The sequence below is a fragment of the Typopeltis vanoorti genome, chromosome 9, assembly GCF_054136105.1.
Source record: "Typopeltis vanoorti isolate ZY-2024b chromosome 9, IOZ_Tvanoo_1.0, whole genome shotgun sequence".
NCBI lineage: Eukaryota > Metazoa > Arthropoda > Arachnida > Uropygi > Thelyphonidae > Typopeltis > Typopeltis vanoorti.
The window spans coordinates 46,184,312-46,207,275 of NC_143557.1; the positions used below are offsets into that span (position 1 = coordinate 46,184,312).

Sequence of the window (22,964 nt, forward strand, 5' to 3'; positions counted from 1 at the left end):
TAATGCACCATTTCACTATAGCAGAGTTTGTTAGAGTGATCATTAACTGTAATAATAATTATAAGAAGAAGAAGAATTACATTAATATGACACATATTACAAAGAAATTATGAAGATCATCTAACATTTAGAGAAACCAGTAATGTTATTTTCAGCCTTTCAGCTTTAACATATTTCACAAGTTATTATTATTATTATTTTATTATTATTCGTGACACCTCCAAGGAGTCCAAAGACTCATCACGGGAGGACACCCAATGTACAACTCTCCATCTCCACTACTACACCGAACCTCCACTACCAATTAACAACATTGGTGTCATCTACTGCCCACCACCACAGTTAGTATTTTTTGTCTGTAAATTGCGTGTGTTCTGAAGGGCTGATTTGTCTGTATGCAAGAGAAAAAACCCTGCTATCTCCGTATCAGATCAGCTAACTCACCTTCGATTGAAAAAGTCCATATAAAGATTCCTCCCGTCATGACGAGAATCGAAATTAGGCCTTTTCCAATTGAAGGGGCAATGTACCATCGTTCTTCCAATTGCGCTACAGAGGCACTTCTTAAAAGTTAACTTTAAAAAAATAGAAACTTTTTGATTGTTCTCAGAAAGCTATTTTATTTATTTATTTTTAATTTATTTTTATTTTTTCAAGAACAGAACAATGTAGTTCTTGATTATGTTTTATCCTTTTGGCTAAAAACTTTACTGAATATAAAAACCAGTTTAGCTACAAAATAAGTTTAAGCTTTTTTAATTTCTAAAAGACCATCTACATTATAATAGATGCATGTGTAGGAAAAATAATTTTTAAAAACTTTCAGGGGGGGAAAAAGGACATGTACAGAACTACCTCTACTACTGCTCTTAAAAGTTAGACTGAACATACATACAAGTTATGTAAAAGAATTTTAAAATTAACAAAAATAACCCATTATTCTTTGATAATGGAGCAATAGTGATATCAAATTTCATAACAATAAACAGAATGGAATAGGCTATCATTAAATTGTCACCACATTATCATCAAATTTAAATAAAATACAATATTAAATTCATCTTAAATACTGCTTTCACACTTTCTTCACAATCTTAAAAAATAAAATAAGTATATACTTTGTTGCTTCAGTGGTGAGTTCTTTTCCACTTTGAGGATGCCCGGAGCAGAAGGCTGAATTAATTACTGATTCTGGTGTGGACAATTGTTCTTTTGGTAAACAAAGATACAACAATTCCATTAAATCAAATGCACCTATTTTTGTGTTCAGTTGGGATTCAAGTGCTGGATCTGAACTCTATAAAATTAAACATATTTTCATTCAAATTAAAATAATGAAGATATACGGCACATCCAAAAAGTAAGATCATTCTGAATTTATTGCCAAATAGCTAGCTGTTGACCATTTTATTTCGTTCCATATCATTTATTGTCTTCTACGAATAATTAATAATGAGTGCTGTGATAAAAAATCCTGCCAGTTATTGGTGGAAAATAATAGTGCTGAAGAAATTCACTGATGATAGTGTAAGGTTTACAGGCCTAACATATAATGAGTGACAGTAAGATTAAGCAACAGTGTCGTTTGTTTAAAGAAGAGTGCAATAATGTTCATGATGAAGAGCACAGTGGCCAGCCAAGTGCAGTAACAGACAATTTGATGGAAAGAGTGAACATGAAAATTCGTGAGAATCGTCGTTTGGCAATTACAGTACTTTCTTTTGAATTCTTAGAAGTTTCATGCTCAGTCATTCAAGAAATTATGAGAGAAAAGCTGGGGTATAAGAAATTGTGTGCCAAATATGCTGACCAATGCACATCAAGAGCAATGTGTGGAATCAGGTCAAACATTTTTGGAGAATTATGAAAATGAAGGAGATGAACTTTTTTCTCATATGGTGCTATTCATCATCTAAAAAATAAAAAATAAAATAAAATAAAAAAAAAATTAGGCAGGCATAATCAGTCAAAAAAATGATGGCCATTGTTCCCTCTTACCATCAAATCATCTGTCACCACACTTGGCCATCTGCTGCAATCTTCACTGTGAACACTGATGTGCTCTTCTTTAAACAAACAATATCACTGCCTAACTTGACTACCACTCATTACATTAGGATCGTACACCTTATATAATCATTGGTCAATTTCTGCAGCACTATTGTTTTCCACGAACAAACACCATATTACACCATGAACCTTGCAACTGGAGGATTTTTTTTCTATCACAGCACCCATTATAAATTATGCATAGAATACAGCATGCGATAACAGAACACAAGTAAAATGGTAAACAACTAGCTAATGAGTAACTCTATGCTACCACGCATGCATGAATCCTCTCCCATATCTTATTTGGCAGTAAATTCTGAACAGACCTTACTTTCTGGATGCACCTCGTAAAATATTTTCTTCTTTAAAATTAAGTTTAAATGACTATACCCAAAGAATTAAGTCTTTACCAGTTTCTGAGGTGAGAAAGCAAACAAAAATTGTCAAGATCATAATACACTAAATTGCTTTGGAGCAAACTATTTGTTTACAATAATAAGCCATAAATATGATGAGTTCAGGCAATATTAATGAAGTAAAATGGATGTAAAATGAAACCATTTATAAAAAAATTAAAAAACCTTCCTTTCAAGGAGATAAAAAAAAAATTCAAAACTAATTAAATAATTACTGCAAATCTTGAACAATACATAATCATTTGTTAGAAGTTTGTGTTTTTCTAAAATATGTTCATTCATCATTTGTTCATATACTAGTTGAAAAACCATTTTTCTAATGATTTCTCTAATTTTCTAAGTGGCCTATCAGCCAAGTAATTGGTTAATGGAAACTTCAGTTGATACTCTGGCAGAGCAGTTAATTCTATCTTATCTCTGCTATCTTTCATCCCACGAGATCAAAGGTTTATCTCTGTTGCATGATGAAAACCTTCTTATGTCTGTGCAAGATCAACTTTCTTGCCATAATTCTTATCTGATAGTCATGTAAATTTTAAATGCAGAAACTGAATTCTCAAAGAAAGCAAGAAAAAGCATGTGTATAATAAATTCTATATATGTTTCAAGAAAGATCCTAAAATAGTTAACTGGATTACTTCCAATGGTTACCTAAACTCTTTTCCCATGTTTTCATCACAAATGCAGTGAATAGACTGAAAAATATACAGATACATCTCTGATAAGTGTCGATGTAAAAAGAGTACAAATAATTTGCTGGCTTGTGATATTATTTCCCCCTACTCACTCTAAATAATCTGCAGCAATATGGCTCTGCAGTTCAATCATGGTTATGTCATCTGGTTGGGGGAAAAACTTTGGTTGCAATCTTGGTGAAATTATGGCGAGAAAGTTGGTCTTGTACAGACATAAGGTTTTCATCATGCAACACAGATAAACTTTTGATCTTGTGGGATGAAAGATAGCACAGATAAAGAGATAGAATTAACTGCTCCGTCAGAGTATGAACTAAAGATTGAAAGACCTCTCCACCATCTCTTCATACTTCTGAAAACCAGGTGACCAAATCTGGGCACAATAGTCCATGTGTGGCCCAATCAAAGCCTTATACAATGGAACAAGAATCTCGCTACTTCAACAAGTCAGTGTCCTTCGCATCATTCCCGAAAGCCTTTGTGTTGTCTTCACAAGTTTGGCTATGTGTCCCCTAAATTTCAGATCCTTATCCACTATCACCCCCAGATCTCTTATTTCCTCCACCTCTGACAATATATCCTCACCAAGCATAAATTCTGCATCCCACATTTGGTTTTCCAAAATTTAAAACCTTACATTTTGCAATATTGAACTCATATCCCCAATCCCATGCCCAGTCACTCAATTTATTCAAGTCTTCTTGTAAGGCCACAATATCCTCTCTACTTTTCATGGTTCGTTCCACCTTTGCATCATCTGCAAACAACTAAATATCTCCATCCAAATTTTCACCAATATCATTAATATACAAGTTAAACAGTAACGGCCATAAAACAGACCCCTGAGGCACATCACTAGTGACTTTCTTTTTCCTAGATATCACTCCCTCCATACACAACTTGTTGATACCTCTCAGATAGCCAGTCTCTAATCCAATGCACCAATCTAATATCCAACCCCATCCACTCCAGTTTGACTATCAACATATCATGCAGTAATCTATCAAAAGCCTTTGCAAAATCTAAGTATATTAGTGTGCATCCTTCTCCTCTGTCCATGGAAGCAGTCACCTTATTGTAATAAGTAAGTAGATTACTAAAACATGACCTCCCTTTAGCAAATCCATGCTGTCCATCAAAGATAATACCGTTGTTGTCAACCCAATTCTGGATCCTAGTTCTCACAAGCTTCTCCAACAACTTAACTACAACACAGATAGGCCTATAGTTTGATGCTTGAGTTCTACCTCCTTTATGAAGTGACACAATCTTGCCCTCCTTCCACTCCTTAGGAACTTGACCGAGTGCAAGACTCGTGTTAAAAAAATATGTCAAGTCCGGCGTCAACTCCCTGGCACATTCCTTCAGAATACGTGGTGATATATTATCAAGTCCCATAGCCTTATTTACATCTAGTTTGCTCAACTCTCCCATACACCTCTTGCTCACTTACAGTCAGTCTCTCTTCCCCATCATCAACTGCTCTCAATCTCTCCATGAAGTCACATTCACAAGATTGAAAGACCTTTATGAACTGCTTGGTTATTTCCACTTCTCTTATGCTGCCTCCATAATGCTCTTTTTCTCTAAACTGCATGCTTAATCTCTTTATTCATCCATTTCACACCTACCTTATTTAACCATCTCACCCTTGGAATACATTTAGACATTGCACCTACTTGATAGTTTTGAAAATCTCCCAAGCTGCATTGATCTCTTTTCCAGCTAACTCCCCATTCCATGCTAAACCTGCAAGCTGTCTCCTGAGCTCTTCATAATCACACAAGGCATAAGATACTTCAGAGAAGTATCTTATGCCTTATGTGATTATGAAGAGTGCTCATGATGATACCTTTTTTTTTACAAAGATATCATCATGAGCACTCTTTTTTAATGAGGAGAAAATCTTGTGTGATATCTCAGAGAAACAGCTGAAATAGTTTTCACAATATATTAGCAAATTGTGTGATCTTAGAAGGGAAAGAGGAGGAATGAATTTATTTAGAACATTGATCTAAACGAAAGCTGCATTGATCTCTTTTCCAGCTAACTCCCCATTCCATGCTAAACCTGCAAGCTGTCTCCTGAGCTCTTCATAATCACATAAGGCATAAGATACTTCAGGCACTAACTTTGTTTGCTTGCACTTGGATAAAGGATTAAGGAAATGTTTCAATGTTTGGCTAAAATCATCTCTACTACATAATTCCAAAAATTCTTTCATTGATGCAGCTAAGCTAACTTATCTGAAAGTTAGGAAGATAACAGGGATTTACGTATATCCTACTATGTTGTTACATAACAAGAATGACTTTTATACTTTTTGTATACTCAGCCTTTTTTTTTCAAAGATATCATCATGAGCACTCTTTTTTAATGAGGAGAAAATCTTGTGTGATATCTCAGAGAAACAGCTGAAATAGTTTTCACAATATATTAGCAAATTATGTGATCTTAGAAGGGAAAGAGGAGGAATGAATTTATTTAGAACAGAGAGAATTATCTTGGAAGTTTTTTTCCCCACTCGGTTAGACTATAATAAATTTAGTTTAATCCTTTATCCAAGTGTAAGCAAACAAAGTTTGCACCTGAAGTATCTTCAGGTGCAAACTTTGGCAAACTCAGTCCACTTTTACCACTGAGGTAACTCGTAGTAAAAGTGGACTAAGCTCTCATCACTTGTCTTAGTATCTCTCATAAGGCAAAGCGCATTTCCTTGCAGGCATGTATAATGCTATGCATTAGGGGAAGGGCCACTATGGCCCTTCCTCTGCCTCAGTCATAAACATACTTCAGGTGCAAACTATGTTTGCTTACACTTGGATAAAGGATTAAATTAAATTTATTATAGTCTAACCAAGTGTGAAAAAAACTTGGATAAGATACGAGTTTCTTGCTTTTTGCACAGTTTGTTTTGGAAGCAGTGATAGTTTTCTTGCAACTGTTTCAGGAAGATACGAGTTGTTATAGTGTCATGCCTGATTTTTCACTTGTATAGCCTTGAAAAACCTTTTGGATACCAAGACTTAGATAGGGGATACTAAGAGAGTAGTGTTGAGAATATACATTTCCATGACAGGTATGGATTACTATGGTGATATGATCAGTGCATAGGTTTAAGTTGGAAGGATGAAAACAATAGTCCAACCATGGACTATTGTTTTCATGGGAATGGGAGGTCATTCCATGCATTGTTTTAGTGCCAGACTACTCTTGATTGAGAATAGCTGCATAAGCATTGTTCAACAAGTGAGGAAGAAGATAAGCACTTGACTTAAGTGTGAATTACTTAGAGTACATACACCATTCACATGCTTGAAAGATCACTGGTGATGTAGAATGTTTGGTTAGAGTTACCTGCTATTCTGGAAGGCATGAAAAATTTATGTAAGGTCTCTGGTGATAGCAAATGTTTCAGCATCTCAGCCTGCTTAGTCTGTGCTACTGGAAGATGAGGGCCAGATGATTTTGTGAATATTAAAATATTCTAGGAAGATAAATTTTCTGTTTGCAAAGTTATGAGTTAAAAGTCAATGTTTAAGGAGAGAAAGCTAAAGAGTTCAGAGTGGTAGTAGAGTGGTAGTAGTGGTAGTATTCAGAGTTCAGTAGCATTCAAAGAGTGATAGGGACAACAAATGAATTTTACTGATGGGGGTAGGGAGATTTTCAGCCAAAGAAGGTCAAAGACAGACAATTCTAGATTGGATGATAGTAGTAATTTTCTCTGACATATGGTGCCAGATATAAGAAAGGAGTGAACATATGCAGAGATGTCATCCTTGAGTTGAAAGGAGTCTAAGAGTGCGTAACTGGTAAAGCTGAGATTAGTTGTGATAGGGGGAAAGGAGATGAGATTTTGTTTCTGCCAGGAAAAGTAGCTTAGACTTTGCAGTCTGGAGATGCTAATGAATACCACTGAAGTCAAAGTTGAGACTACATGTGAAGTAAATTTGGAAGGCTCTGTGGGTCTCTACAGTGGCTAACAGTATCATTTGATTTCTGCGCTACCTTGCCTTTTTTGTAATCAATAATCCAACCATCACTGCCATTGCCATTTTTCTTCTAGTTGTTTTGATAGTTGACATCCTTGTTCTCCCTGACATAAGGCTAGCTGGAACTGTTATGCACACTAAGGAGAAATGCCTTTGAACTGTTTGTTTTACCAATATTAAATTTGATGTGCTCATCAGCGTGTTACAGGTCATTTTCACAAGGCACGGGAAGCTCAATCCGTCCTTTCTTTTATTCGTTGGTCTGAAATGCTAGCAACCTGACAATTTTTCCAAGATCAAAGTTGTATTCTCCTACTAATGGTATCATCCTTTATATATTTTCCTATTTCCATGTGAAAGTTGAGTGATTTCATTGAAATTTTCATTTTCAGTCTCGAATGAGTCATATACCATTGATCTGATGAGGTCACATGGTTTGTTAGTGTCATTAGGGAAGGGTACATTTATGTTGTCGCACTGATGATCAATCAGTTTAAGTTTGGCTTCCAGTGTTCAGATGCTAATAGAAGCTGTTGATGTATTTTTTCAAGTTCAGGAGCTGCTTTACTGAAGGAAGGCAATGAGCAATAGAAAGGCTAGTTGAGGTCGATGAGCAATTTGTGTGCTGATTTATCTATCTTTGCATGGCAAGTATGCAATCAATGGCAGCAGGAATCATGTTATTATTATTATTATTATTGTCAGTGATGTCTAGTCTGTAACTCTGCATCAATGTTAGTTTGATCGGTGTTCACGTGCACTGTGCTGGTGAGCCATGAAGTGCTTTGCTGTCAGTGGGCTTTCTTGCCACCACCTTCACTTAAATGGCACGCATAGCAAACTCTTGCATGTTGCTGATAATAAACTGAGAAAATAAACTGTTTTGAGACACTAGAAGTACTTATATGATGAGCAGAAGTATTCAATGTCTTAATACCTATTATTCTGGTTTCGTTTGATGGATTTTTGGAAGAAATCACTTTTTATAATGATAAAATTTAGGAACACAAGTTTAGAGAGCAACTTATTCCATGGAAACAGTAAATAAAGTGAGGCAGAGATACCACAGGATGATCTAAACATACTGTAAGTTTGGGCAAAGGATAATGCCTACTAATTCAAAGTGTAAATATGTACACTTTGAAATGAAAGTCAAAGAATTTAGAAGTAAGGGTGGACAGAGTTTAAGTTTGGCAGTTATGTCACAAAACAAGACAAAATAGCTAAAAGCATCACCAAGATGTCTAGAAAAACATTGCAAGCAGGAATAAGGAATCTGACACAACTGGAAGATGCATAAGAGTATAGTTAGCAAAAAGTGAACAGATTGAATAAGTGATTATTTTGCTTTTGTAGAACAGTAAATGAGCTGCCAATGAAGTTACAAATATTTTATTATAAATGAGTTTAAGAAGAGGTAAAACAACCATTGCATAACTAATGGTTAGTGAGGGCATCCACAATGACTCCTCAAACTCCACATAGATGGATGCCCCTGTAATAAGAATCAGTTATGTAACCAATCTTATGGCTTGGACCTGAGGACAAAATTCCAACAGAGGAATGCATATTAAAAATAGAGCTTTCTTTAGTTTAATTATATTACAATAAGGTGATTTCAACACAAGCATGATGAATAATTAAAAGCAGGTCATAATCATAGATAAATTATTTTTATTCAATTATAGATATTATTCCAATGAATGATTTGGAAAATGATAGCTGTTAGCTGATTTCACTGAGCCATGGTCCTCTATATACAAAAGAATATATAAGATGGATTAACATAAATCAGTAAATTATTTTCAGATAAGTTGCAATCAGATAGCATTATTTTTTGATGCATATTTATTAATACTGAGCAAAAATAAATTACATCCTGTGACTTTTTTTTATTCCTTAAGGGTGCTGGCAATCCTACTAACCTTCTAACCCTAAATTTTGACTTATCACCACTGATGATAGACTTATGAGTGATGAAAGTAAGCAGACAACTTCTGTCAACTTATGCCCCCACTATTGCATGTGAGCAATTTTTGTTGAAAAAAACACCCAAAAAACTGCCTTTGTTAAAACTCACCATAGACATCCCACTATTGCACACTGTACAATAATTGTGAGTTTTCAACTCAAATTTCCTGAAAAAAAAAAAAAAAAACACTACTTTTCTAAGCCAAAAAATCAAGTGACTTAGGATGGCAGTAGAGAGCCTATAACAGTTACATTACATCAACAACTAGAAATGAACCAGTAATGGTCTCTCTTCCACCCATCTAGTAATTAAAAGTTCCCAAAGCACCCCCTCACTGAAAAAAAGAATTCTTGTTAACAAATGAATTTTTTTCTTTTTCAGTTTCAACAAAAAATTGTCATTTTACAATTAAGAAAATAAGCAAACTGCAATTCTGATTAATACAAAAAGACATTTAAATTAAAACTTATACTGATTTTGCGCTGCTAGTAACAAAATCATAAAAAGATTTGATTGATAAATGAAAACTCAAAAATACAGATATACCTACCTTGGCAAGTTTATCCTTAATTATACCCATGATTTCTTTTATATTATTCTTATAAAATCCAACAAATGCTGATAGCGCTATATGGCGAAGAACAAGTAGGCACACCTTGGTGAGCACACGAAGTCTCACTTCTGGAAGCAAGCTCTTTTTCAAAAACATTGCAAATGGAACCTCTGCAAGTCTCTGATGATCACTAGCTGGCAACCTGGTTAGAAATATAATTATTTTATTGTGCATTTTCATCTTAAGAAATAAAAAAAAAAATCCAATAAGAAACATTGACAGGGAATTACAGATATTGAAATATACATATATATTATTATCAACTATTAAAAAAGAATATAACAGACTCCATCCATAACCCTTGCCTACCAGGGGGCACTAACATGCTACAAGTTCTGCAACTTTTCCTGTTTGAGAGTGATACACACACACACAACTTCAAAAGTAAGTTTATAGCATATCATCATGTGGGTCAAGAGTTAGATAATCTGTGAGTGCTGCTTTAATACCAAACATGGGACTTTTTTTGAGGAATTTAAGGTGTCCAAGTAAGCACAGCAGTTCTCTTCCTAAATTTGAGTTGCTTTGTATTATAAACAACTAAACTATGGGGGATGTATTTGTCTGCCTGTTCATTAGGTGAGAAACTTCAGTTTCCAAGTGGTAAAATCCCACTACAACTACTGCCTCCATATGAGACTGGCTAACTCACCATCAGATGAAGAAGCTCATATAAAGTTCCTTCATGTCCTAGTGAGGATTCAAACCTGGGTCATTCCAAATGAAACACAAATGTTGTGATTTTCAAGTACACTACAGAAACTCTCACACTAGACAATGAAAATCTGCAGCCAAAATACTTTCATAATCTTCTATACTATAGGCTGAAGATTAAAAATCAGGTGTTTCTGCTGAATCAAAAAGGCCAAGCTTTAAATTTAAAACATCAGTGTATTCCATGTCTGTTAACTCAGCAGGCTTGGTAGTACGTAAGCTAAGTAAAAACATTTATAATATATGCCCCATCAGCATCCAAAATTTAGTCATTTTTGGGAATAACATAAGAAATTCTGTACAATTTTTACCTTAATCAATACTCCTGGATAACTGATTCAATCTGGACAATGTGCAGACTGAAATCCAGAAGTCATGTAAAAAATATCTATAGGAGATCATTTCCTACTTGATTTCAGAAACAGGAGGCTGATTCATAGGGAAAAGCTGCATAATGCTGCATGTTATAGAGCAGATATTGTGACCTTGCAAGAGGATTTGAATAGAGGTTGTGAGTGGGCAAATTAATGTTGCAAAGTGCAAGTTCTTGAAATTTGGTAGACAAGGTCGGGATGAAGAGTATACAATTACTGAACACTCTGCACACTGCCAGCAAACACAAGAAAGCTAAAATTAAGTAAACACAAGACAACTCTAAATAAAACATAGAAAATATTTGTATGAGATTTCAGGGAAGAATTCTGCATAACTACAGTATTTATTCAGCAGTAATGCAGAATTTTTCCCTGAAATCTCATGCATATATTTTATATGTAGTATATTACATATGTAATATACTTATATGCATGATTTTAATGTATATAATATACTTATATGCATTAAAATCTGTTAGCTTTATTGAAAAAGCTAGGCATGTACTTGTCTAATTTTTCAGATGCATGGATTTAAGATGACACATTTTAAAGGCTTGCTTGTAGATAAAATTCAAGTAGGGACCTTAATATTTTCAATGTAAATATTGTATGTGTTCAACAAATAGAGGGAAACTTGAGTTAATTTTTTATTTCTTTAATGCTTAAACAACATAATAATGAGTTAGCAAATACACACAACACACTGAATGATCACCTCGCTGCTTCCTAAGATGCACTATTCAGGTATGATGACACCCACACCTAAGTACTAGGATGGATGTCGTGTGCTTAGAAGAGCAGTCACCATACTGTGATCTATTGAGACATCCCCTGACTGGGGGATTTTCCTCCAGTCAGATAGTAGTCTTAAGCCTAGTTAAGATCCTTAGGCTAAGAGTAGAGATAAGGATAGATAAGCTAGTAAGTAAGCTAGCTATGGGACCTAGAAGAAAATTCTGCAAGTGAACGATTATCAGATTAAGGTACAATGTTTGACTAGCCACATCCATGACAGTGACCTCGCATTAGTGAGAGCCCAAACTATGTTGCATTAAGTCACAGTATGGACTGAACACCTTGAGGTACTTGATACGGGATGATGAATGAATGCCTCTAAGTCAGAATCCCATCTAACCACTGCAAAAGTAATGTTCATTCATCTTACACATTGAAAGAAAGTGAGTAGCCAGAGTTATTTTCATACTGTTATGGTGTATTCACTCTGGTAAAGAAGCAACTAAAGTGGAAGCATTAAGGCAGCTGTTGAGAGTATGTGGACACCACAGATGACCTATGAAATTATTTTTTACTGTTTTTAAGATATTTTAATAAAAAGTGGTCAAACAGTATTTAAAATAACTTGAGCTATAGTGCATACCCAATTTCCAGTGTGTTTGATTTTGCTGCTATGATGGATGATGAGTTAGGCACAAAGCAACAATTCTGATTATAATAGCCTTATCACCAACAAGCAGGAATTCCTTCTACCTTCAAGGACAGTTGCTTGTGGACATTCAAGGTATGGAATAGGCAAGTTAAGTATATATGCATAATGATTCTAGCTAAACAGTAATTCATAACAAGAAACATGCATGTATGCATGCATGGATGTATATGTGGGTCTCGGTGGGTGAGGGAAGTAATTTCAAAAGCCACATATTATAACTTTAACAGAATGAAAAGGAAACTGACAACAAACAAACAAACAAAAAGCAGGCGTCCATGTGTGAAACACAGAGACAGAAGGGAGGAAGAGTGACAGGCCTAGTCTCTAAATGACCAAAGAAGATAAGTTATTTCAAAGAAATGGACTGAGTGTGAGAGCTCAGTTTTATACAAAATCAATTTCACGTTCTCTTGAACAATGCAGCATGTCAGCCCCTGAGATTTCTGTTATGTTGAAATTCAAGGCAACTTCCAATATAATGACCACATAATTCTATATAATATGAATTTATAAAACTATTAGTTTCATACTTCTCTAGCAGTTTTGTAAACCATTTATTCTACACTTCTTCAGAAAAGTTTGCAATACATCAATTAACAACACAGTATCTTGACAGTATCAAAACTTGAATGGAATCAATAACTGCAAATTGATTAACAATGGATGCATGATGGTATACATAGCTAAAAGGACTACCTTCCAAACAACAATATTTCGTGGTAGCAAAACTTACATTCGTCATTCATAATGATATTACATAAGGAAGATACAATGTACACTATATACTTAGAATAACCTTTAATTAATATTTTAAATACTTTTTGCGGAGTCAAATGGTGATCATCACGGAACAATGAACAAACTGATATGTGCATGTGTGCACATATCAATTTGTTCATTGTTCCATGATGATAACAGTTTGACTCTGACAAAATACTAATTAAGAGTTATTCTAATTAATATATAGTGCAACTTCCTTAAGTAATATTACAAAACACAATATGACACATATTCATATCCAGACACATCCAAGGTGCATGTATAAGATTTTTGATGAATGATTGACCTGATTCATGCAAGTTAATGCCTTGCTTTTTATTGCAGTGAGCATGTAGGTGTAGCATTTCTGAAGCTTCCTTAAATTTTCTAACAAATCAGTTGTGGTAAACACATAGCATTTCTTTCTTTTAAGGTTACACAGTGGTCAGCATTTATGGTTAAGAATTTAGGGAGACACAACACAGGTGTTAAAATAATTACTTTACTTAATATTAGGAAAGTAACATTTGACATTTCAACCTCTGTATTGAGGTCATCATCAGATAATGCTACTGCACGTTACAAAGGTGAAATGAATCTAAGCTACTTATTAATCTTTTATCTAGCCTGACCTCTAGTGGGAAAAGAAAAAAATTAATAATATTAAAAAATAATAATAATAATAAATAAAATAAAGTTTAAAAAAAATTACATATAAAAATAAAATAAAAACAGAACTACATTAAACATTTCTAAAGTCCTCTCATATTGAGATTTCCTTCTGGGCTTGTTCCGGTTGTAGATGTGTATGTCATTTTTGTTCAGGTTTGGATTGTGCTTCAGCATTTCAGAAGCTTCTTTAAATTTTCTCTCAAACCAGATTTTGGTGCAGTGTAGGGACTTGGTGCCTTTCCAGTCAATTCTATGGTATGTTTGGAGTGCGCGGTCTGATAGGCCTGACAGGCCTATCAGACCACGCATGCAGAGGAGCCAAAATTATTGCAATTATCTCTTTTCAAATCATTTGTTCCAACCAACATACAATTTACAAATTCTACTTGCTTACACATTGCCTCAGTCATATCAAGAATCTTTACTCCCAAACAGTATGTTTTTCTGCCTGTTCACCCAACGATCCTCTCACTATGATATCCACATATTTCAGAGCATCCTTTTTCATCGATTTCTACTTTCCCATATCTTTCTTGACTTGTCTCACATTTTATTTCCCTTCTTACCTTTCCAGCTATTTGCTAAGAACTTTACTAGGATAATCTTCTATGTGGCATCATGAAACACTCATTGAGGACTCAAATTTTTCCATCATCATGCCAAACTCCTTTTTCTACTGCTTTCATCAACCTTAAACACATACTTTTACCACTTACACACTTGCATTTCCTTCTTATATGTGCAACAACACGAAACATCATTTCATTTGCTGCCTCATTTAAAATTTCACTTTCAATGATTTTTAATAATAATAAAAATAAAACATGTTAATAATAATTATTAAGTTGGTGATTTCTTCATTCATTAGAAAAGAGAACTTACCTGTTCACAACAGAAAGAATACATTTTTGAAATTCATCATCTAATACATGGTTTTCATCTCGACAAAAGACAGAAATTAAGAATTCCAGCAGCATTAAATTTCCAGTAATCTTCAGGGCATTCATCATCTTTGAAAAAGAGTACCAGATTATTTGTGTTGCAATTTTACTTATGACTGATTATATTTTTGCTGCAATGTTAATTATAACATATATGTCTGTCTGTATGTACATAGGCGTCAGGAACTCATCAAGGGAAACTTGATGAGTTTCCTGACACACACACACACACACACACACACACACACACACACACACACACACACACACACACACACACACACACACACACACACACAGAGAGAGAGAGAGAGAGAGACTCATTTATAAGGCAAAACACTGGGATAAGATGATAACATTTATTTTAATTGACAGCACAATGTTTCATCCTAATTGCACAGGATTTCTTCAGATGTATAGATATAAACTAGTAAACAAAAGAATAAGGACTAACAAAGGCATCACCTGTTATGTAGGTACAAAAGAGACCGATGTTATTTTAAAATATTTTTAATTGTTCAGAATGTTGTGCATGTTTACACATTCATGTGAATGTGTTTGGCTAATAAAGGCTAGGACGTACTCAGGTAAGTTGATTCTTCAGGTAATATTTAGATGTTTAGGATCCAATGAAGAACAAATTCAAGATAGTGAATAGCAGATGAGTGAAGCCTCATCTTTATTATCACGTGTGCTCTCTTCAGCTGACCCACAAAGCTGCTTTGCAAATGAGATATCAAGTTTTATAGGATAAATCAGAAATATTACACTATTGTTATGATACAATGGAGAGAAATATCTGTGAGTCTTTAAAAATGGTATTAGATCCTAAACACCTAAATATAACACATGCACGTGAATGTGTAAACATGCACAATGTTCTAAACAATTAAAATGTTTTAAAATAACATCAGTCTCTTCTGTAACTGCATAACAATCGACACCTTTGTTAGTCCTTATTGTTTTGTTTACTAGTTTGTATGTTTATATCTGAAGAAATCCTGTGCAATTACAATGAAACATCATATTGTCAATTAAAATAAATGTTATCATTTTCTTCCGGTGTTCTGCCCTATAAACTCTTAATCACATACTCATGAACTGGGAAAGTCTACATACTTCTTCTTCTTATTATTATTCCTTTTCTCCTCTTCTACCTTGAGGTGTTGAGGATTTTCTAATCACCTAACAGCTACCATATTGAGGATAAAGTGGTTAGCTCTATGCCTCCCAGTGTGTCTTATGTCTATAGTTGTGTGAGTTCAAGGGCCAGTTTGCCTGTTCTGGGGGACAAAAAACCCAAGTTTCTGAGTGAAAAAATTCCTACCTCCATATGAGACTGGCTAACTCACCTTTAGTTGAAAGAGACTAGTTCAATTCCTCATGTCACTGACAGGAATCGAACCCAGGTCTTTCCGACGAAAGGATTTCGTCTATACTGACTGAGCTACCGAGGCTCATGTCTATATACTTATATATATTTCACCTCTTTCTTGAATAAATTTAACATCAACTTCCATGGATGACATTTTATCTTCTCACCACACTGCACAAAATGAAAAATTCCATCTATGGGTATAATATGACTCTTTCAAAAGTTTATAGGTTCTGTCACATCATCCATCTTTCTCCTGTTTACTAGTGTCTTCAGTCCACAAATACTCAATGTATCCTCTTAATCTACATTCCAAGTCCCAATATCATCCATGAAACTCTTCATTGCATCCTCCTCTCCACTTTATCTGAATTATCCCTAAAACCAGAACACAATGCAGTAGTCTGGATGAGGTCATATGAAAGCTTTATAAAGAAGAAAATGATTTCCATATCCTTACATGTCAATGTTTGTTTCGGCACTGCAGTTATCCTCTGAGTTGTATTTGCATTCTTTGCTATATGGCCTTGAACTTCAACATCCCATCTACTAAAACTGCAAACTCACCAGGCATGTCAGTTTCTTCTGGCATAATCCTGCCAGTATATAGTAAGATGCTGGATATTTCATTACACCAAACTGCATAACTTTACATATACTAACACTGAAATGACAGCCATTTTTATGATTAGCTTATTCAAACCATTCTGCAAGTACTGCATATAAACTGCATTCCTGATTACCCTATGAATCAATAGAAAATAACTGTATGTCTCCTCTCAAGCCATTCCCAGTATCATTAATGTAAAAAATGAATAACAATGGATCAAATACATCCCTAGGAGGCAACACTGGTAACTTAAACCTTGCATACTCATCCAAAACACACCACACTTTGATTGCTGTCAGACATCCTTTCAACCAAGCCAATATGGGAGTTAATCACGAATTATTATTAGTAACTGCCTTTCATGTTGTATCTTGTCAAAAGTTTTAGCAAAGTACAAAAGTACCATGGTGTATCAATTTTCCTTGTCTAATTTAAACATAACAATCTCAAATGTGAGCAAGTTACTCAAAGTTGACCTTCTCTTAGTAAATCTATGGTATTCATTGCAAAGTAAAGATTCTGTTTCAACCCGTTTCTGTATGCAATTCCCTTATGATCTTTACCAAAATCTGTAGCACCACATCAAACACACTGATGGGGAGATAGTTAAGACTAGAGCCAGCACCTAGTATTTTTCTTGTGTGTGCAATTAATGTTCGGCGGCTTTCCAAAAAAGTTTTTTTCAATAAAGTGTGAATAAAATGAACAGGAAATGAAAAACAAATGAAAACCACTTTACAGTATAATGTTACCTACAAATTAGTCCTGCTTATATAATTTTTTTTTACACGGAACTCAATAATTAATCATAAGTTGATTTATGATATATCAAAAAATAAAGAAGAACTATTTTAGGTATATTTTCGTAAATTTTAATAAAAAATTACAGTGATATAATCGGGTCCAGGATACAATTTCAGAATTTATTTGTTCGTTTCTGGGAAGATCTGAATGGAAGACAACATACATTCATAATTATATGTACCATTCTGTACAATTCGTTGTTCGTTTAAACTCTTATCTCATATTTTTTAACATCTTTTAGGCACCTTTTCTTCTGCGGCACCACCAGCTGGGCCTGGTTAAGACATCAGTCTTTTGATATGAACTATGGCACAAGTTTCTCTAAAAGAAAGAATCAGTCTTTTCAGCACACTTTGCAAATGAGATTATTGTAACTCTTTTCACTCCCATAAAATATTCCCTGTACTGAGACTCAAATTATACAGCTAGGTCAAAGGAACAGCCAGTTGAGCTGAACTGGCTGTTCCTTTGACCTAGCTATAAAATAGTTTGAGTTTGAGACTGATATCCCATCAGTCTCCACTGCTGAATTCTTATTTTGTTTGTGCAGCAGCTCTAGAATCTCTTCCTCATACACCTGAGTTTCTTCTTCTAGTGAAGAGAGAGCACTGAGCACCATGTTGCATACAATCTCTTCTGCATGTACCATCTGCAGATCATCAGTACTCAGGAGAATTATTCTTTCACATTCAGTCTTTCTTATATCACCAACAGAATTCTTTTGGGTTGTCTTCAGCTTTAAAGCCAGTTTCTTTTCATACTCACACTTGGCCTGCACCTTAGAATGTTCATAACTGATATCATCCTAATGTATACAGTATTCCTTCCATATCAACTTTTCATTAAGAAACACTTGCACAATAAGATTACACATCGATTTCACTCCTACCCTATTTATTCTTCACATTCTAGGGACACATTTCATCACCAATATATTTTTTTTAAACAAAAACCTTTCCACTGCCATATGAATTAGATGGTATCACATGGAGGTGTCAGGGTTCCCCCACCTCAGGAAAACTAATTTTTCATTCTGCAAAGCAGACAAACCAGTCATTAAAACACACATACAAATAACAGACATAAAACACTGGCCTCTTAGCCTGAGTAACTTCAGCAATAAATCCAAATAAACCAACCAATCTAATCGACTACAATTATTCTTCCCATCTAGCAACCGATACTATGGGATCAAACCTAGTAATCTCCTTGGTTGGCCATAATTTCCTGTTTTGTATTCATATTTATGAATTTAGGGACACAAAACACACATGTTGAAAAGATTATTTTACTGATTAATAATAAAATAATAACTTGATGTTTTGACCCCTGCATTGAGTTCATCATCAGAAGGATACATGTGTATGAGAACCAAGCTACATGCTGTTGCATTCTATACAGGTAAATTACATCTACGTTGTTAACTAATCTTTTTTCTTAGCTTGCCCTCTAGTGAAAAAAAAAAAAAATTAAATAAATAAACAAAAATAAAATAAAAACTACAATAAACTCTGCTAAAGTCCTCACATACTAGGATTCTTCTGGAATTATACAGTTTATATTGTTATATTACGATTATCTTCTGGATTTGTACAGTACAGGTTGCTATTGAATGTTCAAGGAAAAAAAAAAAAAAACACTTCACTAGGTCTTCTTGTATTGAGATTTTTCTTCATGATTGCTATGAAGGTTGTAGATGGGTCCTCCACATTCTTGGAATTGTTAGACCATTTTTATTCAGATTATGTTTGAGCATTTCACATGCTTCCTTGAATTTCCACTCGAACCAGGTTTTGGTGCAGTGTAAGGACTTGGTACCTTTTCCAGTCAATTCTGTGGTATGTTTGGAGTGCATGATCAGAAAGGCCGGTTTTTTCAAAATGAATGTTCAAGGAAAAAAAAAAAACACTTCACTAGGTCTTCCTGGTTCAAGCGGAAATTCAAAGAAGCATGTGAAATGCTCAAACATGATCCGAATAAAAATGGTCTAACAATTCCAAGAATGTGGAGGACCCATCTACAACCTTCATAGCAACCATGAAGAAAAATCTCAATACAAGAAGACCTAGTGAAGTGTTTTTTTTTTTTTTTGTTTTTTCTCTTGGACATTCAATAGCAACCTATACTGTACAAATCCAGAAGATAATCGTAATATAACAATATAAACTGTATAATTCCAGAAGAATCCTAGTATGTGAGGACTTTAGCAGAGTTTATTGTAGTTTTTATTTTATTTTTGTTTATTTTATTTTATTTATTTAATTTTTTTTTTTTCACTAGAGGGCAGGCTAAGAAAAAAGATTAGCTAACAACGTAGATGTAATTTACTTGTATAGAGTGCAACAGCATGTAGCTTGTTCTTATACTTCTGAATGTATCCTTCTGAAGATGACCTCAATACAGGGGTCGAAACGTAAAGTTATTTTATTATTAATCAATAAAATAATCTTTTCAACGCATGTGTTTCGTCTCCCTAAATTCATAAATATGAATGCTGTGTAACCTTAAAAGAAAGAGTCCTGTTTTTGTAGTTTGCCATGTAACCTTTTCTGAAATTTGGAATACACATACCCTTAGCCACTTCTGAGGACAGCACACCAAGATCACTCTCACCAATCAGAGGCAGAAGAGTTGCATCTTTAAGTGAAAGTGAACCGCACCCCCCCCCCCCGATACTATAATCGGGGTCTAATACTCTTTAACCTCAAGTTCCTTCTGTCACATGCTGTTTAAGGAAATTGTCTTACAAGAGTTCAATAAATTCAGCTCATTCTTCTCATGAGATTTCTCTGCTACCAAATCAATATTGGCTAATTAAAGTCATTCATGATGATTAATTGTTCACCGACTATTAGGTTTATTTGGTGATGCATTTCATTGCCACCAGCAATTGAGCTACTTGATAAGAAGCAACATAGCACTGTATATCTGATCTTGTTAGACTCCAACTCACACCATATAGCTTCAAACTCGCTATCGCACTGAAAACTGTCACAAGCAAGGCTGTCTATCCTAAACTACCTGGACTCAAATCATCCAATATCATCAGTATCACTCTAATATCTTGTCTAGCCTTCCTAAAAAACACTGGATCCTTCACACTCAATATCAGTTAACATTAGCATATCTGCTTCCCAGAACTAGGCCTCACTAAAGCCAATAATTTGTGGCCACAGCACATTCACTAAGGTGACAAACTCGATCCCATTGTTCCTGATATTCCTGGCATTTGTGCACAGACACAACCAGTTATCACCATGCTTTTTTATTGCATATACTCACCTCTGTTGGTCACATGACCCAGTCAAACAACTTCGAATTCCTGTTCAAATCTAATGCTTTAATTATACATACTTATGCATCCTTGCACATACTTAATAATTCTGAACTGGACAATACAGTCATCCTTTCAACATAATCACCTCCATGATTAAGCATATTCATGTCTTTAATATAGTTGCACAACTTAGTCACTCTTATGCATAGAATCTCACAATATCTCCCATCATAATCCAGTTCCCTGGTGCTGTATTAGGTCTCATACTAATAAATAATTTCTCCAGACTTCTGATACCAAATATATTCAAGTGCAGTTGGTCCTTATTATATAAATCCATTCTTCATTTAAACTCAATCCACAAACTGAGAAACAACTATTCTTTCCACATGGCTACATATTGAATCATTTGACATATAATATAATATCTTTTTTTTATATAATGAAGTTTACCTCCATGATTATCATAACACAATATCTTACCTGATTGAGTGCTTTATTTCTCCTTCTGCTGTTTACCTTTCTTGACCTTCAATGACTTTCTAACTGCTTTTCAACTTTTTCCAATTCCTTCATCATCCATCTAGTAATTTGTTTCCAAAATTATTATTATTATTTTTATTCAGGTCTCCATGGAGTCAAGAGACTCATTGTGGGAGGCCCTTCTTTGGAAACACAAAGTCTATCATACCACTTCTTGAACTCACTGACTGTTCTTGCTCTCACCACTCTATCAGGCAATGCATTCCACAGCTCAACCACCCTCTACCCAAAGAAACCACTCCTCACCCTCTTGCTCACAACTTCCTTCCGTAACTTCCAGGGATGGCTCCTTATCATCACTCCTTCCCGCTGTTCCACCAAGCGAAAGAACTTCCCAGTGTCAATCCTGTAACTGCCTCTCAACAGTCTAAAAGTCTCAATCATATCACCTCTCCTTCTTCTATCCACCAAACTCTGCAGTCCACAGCCGATCCTCATAACTAACATTGTACAGTCCTGAAACCATTTTGTTATCCGCCTCTGTACCTTTTACACATTTAATTTATCCCCTGCAAATTCTGGGAACCAAATTTGAGAACAATAGTCTAAGTGTGGTTTGATCAGGGTCTTATACAATGGAATGATAACTCTTTTATTTCTGCAGGTCAATGTCCTTCTCAATATTGCAGCAATCCTCTGGGTTACCTTCACCACCTTTGCAATATGCTACCTAAATTTCAGTTTTCTATCAATCATAACCCCCAGATCTCGTCTCTCCATACTTCTTCTAGTACAGCTCCTCCAATCGAGTATGCCGTCTCCCATCGATGTATCCCAAACTTCAAGACGTTACATTTTTGTGCATTAAACAGACACCCAAATTCATTTGCCCGTCTGTCTAGTTTATTCAAATTCTCTTTCAGGGCTGCCACATCTGCACTATTACTATAGCCATTCCCAGCTTCACATCATCTGCAAACAACTGAATATACCCCTGCAATCCACTGACAATGTCATTGATATAAAGGTTAAACAATACAGGTCCCAGTACTGAGCCCTCTGAAACCCCACTTGTAACCTTCTGCTTCCTTGATACTGCCCCCCCCCCACCATACACCATGCTCTGATACCAATCAGACAGCCAATCCTGAATCCAGTTGACTAACCCAACATCTAAACCCATGTACTGCAACTTAAATATCAGTGTATCATGTGGCACACTACCAAATGCCTTTGCAAAATCCCAAAAAAATAGCCATATATGCCTTTCCCACATCAACAGTTCGCCATTATATTATAAAAGGCAATCATATTACTAAAGAAAGAGGCCCCTTAACAAACCCATGTTGATTCTAACAGATAACGTTACCCTCATCTACCCAATGCCCATTGTTTCTCACTAATTTCTCCAAGACCTTAACTACTGATGGAACACAAACTGGTCTATAATTAGACACTTCCAGTCTGCTACTGCACTTATGCAATGGCACTATCTTATCTTCCTTCCATTCCTTGGGTACCTTTCCCACAGTCAGACTTTCATTGAAGAGCAGGTCAATGAAATGTTCTAAAGAACTGAGCCAGGCTCAGTTCTTTAGAACATTCTCTTAAAACCTGTGGTGAAATACCATCCAGTCCCACAGCTTTACTAACATCCAGAGTGCTCAGTATTTGGAACACGCTCTCCTCTTGCACCCCCAAACCTCGAACCTGCCTATACCTCTGGTATTAAAACCTATTTCTCCAGGATGAAATATTCCAATAAAGT

The 22,964-nt window shown here is 35.1% G+C and overlaps 1 protein-coding gene across 3 annotated transcripts in view; it reads right to left on the bottom strand.

Moving 5' to 3' along the window:
• The window catches only part of LOC150103013 (DNA-dependent protein kinase catalytic subunit-like), an 847,149-nt gene that overhangs the window by 744,726 nt on the left and 79,459 nt on the right, over positions 1 to 22,964 (bottom strand). For all 3 annotated transcript variants that reach the window (XM_090397444.1, XM_090397443.1, XM_090397442.1), the window contains exons 7-9: positions 14,589 to 14,716; positions 9,678 to 9,882; positions 1,119 to 1,297 (exon numbers count right to left, since the gene is read on the bottom strand). In XM_090397444.1, the coding sequence (XP_090253570.1) occupies positions 1,119 to 1,297; positions 9,678 to 9,882; positions 14,589 to 14,716 (512 nt within the window). The remainder of the gene's footprint in view (positions 1 to 1,118; positions 1,298 to 9,677; positions 9,883 to 14,588; positions 14,717 to 22,964) is intronic.